Genomic DNA, 7,699 nt, shown 5'->3' with positions numbered 1-7,699 from the left:
TTCAGTTCCGAAAAACTGTTCTCCCAGCGGGCCCTGCTATTATTATTACCCCGGCTTTAGCTGGGCTGCCTAGGCACTCAAAGCATTCAAGGAATTTCTTCCTACCGGGTACCCATTCATCTCACCTGGGTTGAGCGCAGCACAGTGTGGATAAATTTCTTGCTGAAGGAAATTACGCCATGGCTGGGATTCGAACCCACGACCCTCTGTTTCAAAGACCGAAGACTAATCCACTGGGCCACAACGCTCCAACATCATGACTTAAGTCACACTTACTACAAGACTTGTAATCAATGAGATATCACATCAAAGTATGTGTATTAAAGTTCATTCATGACTTAAGTCACACTTACTACAAGACTTGTAATCAATGAGATATCACATCAAAGTATGTGTATTAAAGTTCATTCATGACTTAAGTCACACTTACTACAAGACTTGTAATCAATGAGATATCATATCAAAATATGTGTATGATAAAACTCATACATAACTGAAGTTCCGTCATCAATGGAACTGCACATTCAAATATGTGCATTAAGTCACACTGTATAAATGACTTATCAACTGACTCTTATTAATGACTTATTTCATTTCTACAATTTACATAAGTGCATAGGGACATAGGTAGCTTTGTCTATTTGTTATGTGCTTGCTAGAAAGAACAGAATATTATAATTATTATCATTATTATCATTGATGAGATTGCATATTCAAGTATAGTACACTCTGCTCAAGTCGCCCTCCAATCGTCAAATAATCACCAATGTCAAAGCATTTCCAGAGCAGAATATGCAAACATGACTTGTATTTACATCATCTAAGTCAAGTTTTGCCCAAGTCATGCAGATTTATGTTGTCTTATAAGATATGACATACAGATTCACTAGTACGTGAATCTGAAACTGGATCTTCATACAGGATACCTATTCCCACTTATAGAGAGTCAGAGCCAATTGAAAACAATCATTATATTTTATGCTCATATGGCTGTATATATATTCCTTTTTTTTGGATAAAAAATACAATCAAAACAAAAAGTTTTCCAATTTATGTCCCTGTTTATGTATGTACATGTAGATCAACTGAGAAAATGGAGTAAGGCAGCTAGTACATAAATGCAGCTGAAAATAGCATCAATAAATAACAAAATCATATTTACTGCAGTCTAACTGCATTTACAAACATCTATTGCACAATCCTCTGAACTTTGTATGCATAGAACATAAGCAGGATATGAACATTATATTCTAATTTCCTATCAATAATTCTTCACTTTTTGATATTCTTTAATAAATCTCTTACATTCTGTCACTAGAGGACATGTCAAATGTCAGAAAATTCTTGTACAAGTCTGTCCTAATAATGTATTCTCATTCTAGCTTTGGAACATATTTCTTCAAATGTTCATCATACAAATCAAAATAGTTCAATGAACAAACTGATTTGTTATGAACGACTTAAAAACACAACAAAATGCCCTATTAGATGATCTCACAGCACCTATATAAATGCTCTTGTAAACAAAATACAAACAAGATCAAATTTGATACAAATTTCTTCATTATAACACCATAATTATATATTGGGTTGTTTTGTGTAATTTAAATCTACTTACACAATCATCCTACATTATCTAGCCAAGCATAAGTTCATATTATCCACTGTGTGTGCATGTATTTGCTTAGTGATTTTCTGAACATCTCGAGGAGATTCTCGTACATTGAATTAAGTAATATGGGTTTTAGTTCGGCGATTATCAGAGGTTTTATATGTAAATCAATGCTTACAGCTTAGAATCTGTTTTTTTCAAACTTTATATAAGAAAAACATATAAATTTGAATTTGGCCCATTTATGAGTTTTGAGCCGGGATGAAACTAATAAAATGTAATTCCTCTAGTAACAGCATGAATTACACTATCAAACAAAACTGCATGGGTTTTGTGTAAGTAAACTAGTAATACAGCTAAAGTATGACATTACAAAAGCCTTATACTGGGTCCCACTGCATTAGTTTTGTGTTAGTGGACTAAAAATTGTTCCAAAAGTATAACAAGAACCTTATACCGGGTCCCACTGCATAAGTATTGTTTTAGTGGACTATACATTATGCTTAAAGTACGACATAACAAAAACCTTATACTGGGTCCCACTGCATGAGTCTTGTGTTAGTGGATTATACATGATAAATGCTAAAGTATAACACAACAAGAACCTTATTAATAGGTCTGACTACATAGGTTTTGTGCATGTATATATGTAAACTAGACATAGTTCTTAAAACGTGACTTTACAGAAATAAACATCCTACTGCACAAGGGTCCTGCTGCACAGGTTTTGTGTTTGTCAACTAGATATTGAGTTAAAATATGACTTCACAAAAGCCAATTTACCGGATCCCACAAGGTTTGGAGTTAATAAACTAGACATAGCTCCAGGTTATGAATTCATGCCAGGTCCATCACTCCTGCCGCTACCAGCTGAGCCGACAGCCACTCTAGACCATCCCACAGCCCCGCCCCACTCAGGGCATCACACGGCTGGATAAACCAGCTTCGACCGCAGCAAAGCTTATTGAGACAAAGACGGTCACTGATGGTGTCTAGGTTAAGGGCATTAGGTTGATCCTATCAAGAAGGAATAAAAGTTAATTCAAATTAGTTTGTTTTAAATAAGTTTCTAAAACAAGAAAAGAAATAAAAAAGACGAGATGAATAGGATAGTGACAATTACATGCAATATGAGTGCCCTTTTAAAGGAACTTTTTAAAGGAACAAGATTTGAAGAATTTGATGATGTCCAGGTTGAGGGCATTAGGTTGATCCTATCAAGAAGAAATAAAAGGTAATTCAAATTAGTTTGTTTGAAATAAGTTTTTTTTTTAAAAGACATCACAAATAGGATAGTGACAATGTCATGCAATACGAGTGCTCATAAACATGCAAAAGATTTAAAGAAATTGTAAAGGCAGAATTATAGTGATAACAAGGGCTATGTGAGTATATTCTTCATGCAAGGTCACTCATGGTGCTAGCTATAATAAAGTTTATTGTACCACGTTTCTACTATCATCACTATTCAATCCACCACAACTACCATCGTCATATTCATCATCACTATCACAATCACCACCACCATAAAACAACTATCGTCGTCATCATTATCATCATCATATCAACACCAGACCCTCATTCTATATAATTTACTATCCTGGCCTCACATCTTCACCATCGTCATTGTCAGCATCATCATCATCTTCACCATTATCATCATCATCATCACCATAACTATCAAAAACACCATCAATATCAAAACCAGACCCTCATTCTATACACTTTACTATAATGGCCTCACATCTTCACCATTGTCATTGTCAGCATCACCAACATCATCTTCATCATCACCATCATCACCATCATAATCATCATCATTATCACCAAAAATCTTTATTATCATCATCACCATTATCATCATCGCTATAATCTTTACTTTTATCATGATCATCAATACCACACTCTCATTCTACACACTTTACTAATATGGCCTAACCTCATCATTAAGATGACATTATCATCATCATCACCATCCTAAAAACCACACCCTCATCCAGAACAATAATGGGCTAACCTGTTTGTTTGCAAAGACCAGGAGGAGTGCATCCCTGAGCTGTTTCTCTGACATGAGTATTGCCAGTTCATCGTAAGCCTCATCCAATCTATCCCCATCCGTTGAATCTACTACAAAGATGAGTGCTGAAACAAACAAAAACAAAGTACATAAAATTACAATAAGACTAAAGAAAACATTTATTGCATACGTGTCTACCATCAACTACGATTTCCATCTCCATCATCACTATTCCAACCACCATTACTATCATCATCGTCACCATCACCATCATCACTGTCACCATCACCATCATCACTGTCACCATCACTGTAACCATCATCACCATCAACATCATCATCAGCAGCATCATCAGCATCATCATCATCACCATCAACATCATCATCACCAACATCATCACCATCACCATCATCATCACCACCACCACTATCATCATCATCACCATCACCACCATCATCATCACTGTAACAACCATCACCACTATCATCATCAACATCACCATCAAATCTATCAAATAATCAAACAACAACAAAGCATGATATTGGAATGCTTCTTCGCAGTTTGGCAACGACTCAAGAACCACAGAGGATGCAAAGTTAGGGGAGCCTTTCATGGAATACATAGTCAGTGGTTTTCACCGATGAGCGTTATAAGCTACTGAAATCCTTGCAGCTGATTGGCTCAGAGCAAATTTGTCAGTGATAATCATCGACAGGCTGCTTCATCTCGGAGCATGATGAATAACAGCCACATCGAACATTTGGTAGGAATCGGTTCAACTATTTAAAACCAGGCCAATAATACATGGACTTCAATGGGGGCGAATTAGGTATTCATGTGGACACATCTCGGAATTATCTAAACCAATATTTGGCTGTGAATGTTTTTGTCATGCTCCTCAGAGATATGAAAAAAGAAAAAGAAAACATAGTGACGTTATCACTTCGGAACTACATGTTCTTTGGTCAATGATAAGGATTTGAAAATATTTTCGGCTGTGGATGTTTTCATCATGCTTTTTAGAGAAATGAAACAAGAACAAAAATTGTCACTTCATTGTTTCGGTGCTCCATGAGTTAACCCTAAATAGACTGGGCTATTTCGACGCCTAAGAAGACTGGGGGGGGGCTGATTCAGCCCCCCCCTATGATCTCGGCCGTTGATCGCGCGATCGCGACGAAAATTGGCACACGCGTTACCCATGGCATTATCTACAAAACTATAACATCAAATTCTGCAAAAAATCTCAGTCTCATTAATTATGCTAATTTATGCGTAAAATCATAAGTTTGCTCTAATTAAATAAATAATGCCCCTGAAATGCTAATTTTTGCTTCATATACTCTAGATAGGCATCTGATCAAATTAATTTTTAAAAAATTTCAAAATCACATTTATTTTCTTATGTATTCTATTGTTTTCTAAATTTCTTATGTATTTCATTGTTTTTTTACTTTTTGTTTTTTATTGTTTTTTCGATGGAAATTGTCGGGGACTTTATTTTGACCATCAACAAGATAAAATTAATTGATTTTAAGCAGTAAAAGGAAAAATAATGATACATTTAGGAATTTTGGCTAAGAACACTATTTGCATTGGATTTGTACACAAATTCACGTTTTTGAGTAATTTTTGGTCTGCATGCACTTACGAAATGTTGCGTAATTTTGGAACCGCGTACCCCGCGGTCACAATTTTGGTCTCAAAAGTTGCGCGAGACTTGAAATTAAAAAGTCAGCGAGCGACGCGGTCAAAAAATTTCGCGCGGCAGATTTATCGCGGAAAATGTCGAGGGGGGGGCTGAATCAGCCCCCCCCCAGTCTTTTTAGGGTTATGCAATAGCGAGGGTTTATCCAATTTTTGGCAGTGAACGCCTTTTACAAAAAAATATGTTATCACCCTATACATTTTTGAGGGAGGTTTGAAAAATTGGACCTGCTTCATCATTTTCTTCCGAGATATGAAAAGAAAAAAAAAACCTGCAATGTCATCTCTTTAGTAATCTATGTACTTAAAGTTCAAGTCCACCCGAAGAAAATGTTGATTTGAATAGAGAAAAATCAAGCTAGCATAACGAAAATTTCATCAAAATCGGATGTAAAATAAGAAAGTTATGACATTTCAAAGTTTCACTTAGTGTTCACAAAACAGTGATAAGCACAACTCAGTGACATGCAAATGTAACAGATGATGATGTCCCTCACTCACTGTTTCTTTTGTTTTTATTGTTTGAATTATACAATATTTCATTTGTTACAGATTTGACAATAGGGACCAATTTGACTGAATCATATAGTTTTAAGCAATGCCAGTTCCACATGTTCATGGAGGAATCAATTGTTGTATCACTTGACAATTAGGAGAAAATGAGAATATTTCATATTTAATATAATAAAATTCAAAAGAAATAGTGAGTGGATGATGTCATCGGTCTCCTCATTTGCATACCAACCAGGATGTGCATATAATTAAGCGAAAAGTTAAAATGTCATAACTTTCTTATTTTAAATACGATTTTGATGAAGTTTTCAGCATTTTGTTAGTTTGATTTTTCTCTATTCATTCAAATCAACATTTTTGTGAGGTGGACTTGTCCTTTAAGGCAATGTTAAAGGATTCATCAATATTTCTAGGCAGCTAATACCTCAATATTTGTTGTGCTTTACTTACCTTGGGTGTTGAGATAGTAATGTTTCCAGAGTGGGCGGAGCTTGGTGTCTCCACCTACATCCCAAATGGTGAAATTAAGATTCTTGTATTCCACAGTTTCTACGTTGAACCCTGGACAGAAAAACATTGAAGACAATTTCAAGGAATGGTGGCTAAATAGAAGTTAAAGGTAAAACACAGTACTTGCACCAAACAATTATTGTATGAGAAAGCTTTTTAAAATCAAGGTTAGTATGTTTTATATCATAGATCTAGATCTGGTACATTGAAATCAAGTCATCTTTGTGAAATCATGAAATCTTGGCTGAAAACATGATAGCTAACACAAAAAGGCATATGTGGGACAGTGTATTAATATTGCTTAGAAAATACCTGACATTTTATGAAATTCTGTGGTCACCCTGCTCATTTCTCAGCAATCACACATTTTTTTCCAGAGCCAATTGGCACATATTTTTTTATTTATACATGCAAACACTTTGGAGGTCATTCTATTGGATTCTGTGCAAACTCATTTTGAGATCATTACCACAACTGGTATAAATCTTGAATGTGGTGTTTTGACATGTATGCCACCACTTTCCTCTTAGAATGTGCCCCACAATGAAGCCCCACAAGAAAATAATCACATTCATATGACCTTGGGGACCATGATATCCCACCAGACTGTCTTGGTCATACATATTCGTACATCCAACTCAAGATCTGCATGACATTAACATGTAGCTTTTCCACAGATTGAGGGCAGCAGAGCACTTAATAACATGGGACAAAATAGGGTGATGAAGAATACTTGAACTGAAAACAAGATTTGTTTTTGCAGCATAACTAAAGAAAATCTACATCCTGTGAAATTATTTTTTTTGTAATGGCGAAAAAGTTAATTCAATAGACCCATGATTTTATAGCGTTCTTATTAAATCATGAATTAACCCGAGGATAACCTTTCCATCGATTGCCTAGTATCCTATGAAATTATTTAACCCTAATTCTCCCGGGGGGGCATAATGCCCCCCCCCCTCAACAATTTTTGCGATATATCTGCTGCGCGAAATTTTTTCACCTCGCAGCTCACTGACTTTTTACATTCAAGTCTCGCGCAAATTTTTAGACCAAATTTGTGACGCCCGGGTACGCGGTTACGACATTACGCAACATTATGCAAGTGCATGTCAGACCCAAAATTGCTCATAAACGTGATTTCATGTACAAATCCAATGCAAATTGTGTATTTAGCCAAAATTCATAAATGTATCATTATTTCTACTTTTACTGATTAAACTTAATTAATTTGGCCTTGTTTATGATCAGAATTATGTCTGGAACAATTTCCATTGAAAAAACAATAAAAAACAAAAAGTAAAAAAAAAAAGAAATTCATAAAACAATAAAATACATAA

The 7,699-nt window shown here is 35.3% G+C and overlaps 1 protein-coding gene across 2 annotated transcripts in view; it reads right to left on the bottom strand.

Moving 5' to 3' along the window:
* Positions 1-254: 254 nt before the first annotated feature.
* The window catches only part of LOC121423739 (E3 ubiquitin-protein ligase TRIM23-like), a 27,475-nt gene continuing 20,030 nt past the window's right edge, over positions 255-7,699 (bottom strand). Inside the window, exons 9-11 of one of the 2 annotated variants that reach the window (XM_041619210.1) lie at positions 6,300-6,410; positions 3,630-3,754; positions 255-2,629 (exon numbers count right to left, since the gene is read on the bottom strand). In XM_041619210.1, the coding sequence (XP_041475144.1) occupies positions 2,450-2,629; positions 3,630-3,754; positions 6,300-6,410 (416 nt within the window). In that variant the 3' untranslated portion in view covers positions 255-2,449. Of the gene's footprint in view, positions 2,630-2,739; positions 2,827-3,629; positions 3,755-6,299; positions 6,411-7,699 lie in introns of those variants that run through there. The other variant, XM_041619212.1, reaches the window with a different exon arrangement.

The sequence above is a fragment of the Lytechinus variegatus genome, chromosome 11 (assembly GCF_018143015.1).
Source record: "Lytechinus variegatus isolate NC3 chromosome 11, Lvar_3.0, whole genome shotgun sequence".
Taxonomy (NCBI): Eukaryota; Metazoa; Echinodermata; class Echinoidea; order Temnopleuroida; family Toxopneustidae; genus Lytechinus; species Lytechinus variegatus.
The sequence above is the reverse complement of the archived record's forward strand: the minus strand, read 5'-3'. Positions and strand labels throughout refer to the sequence as shown.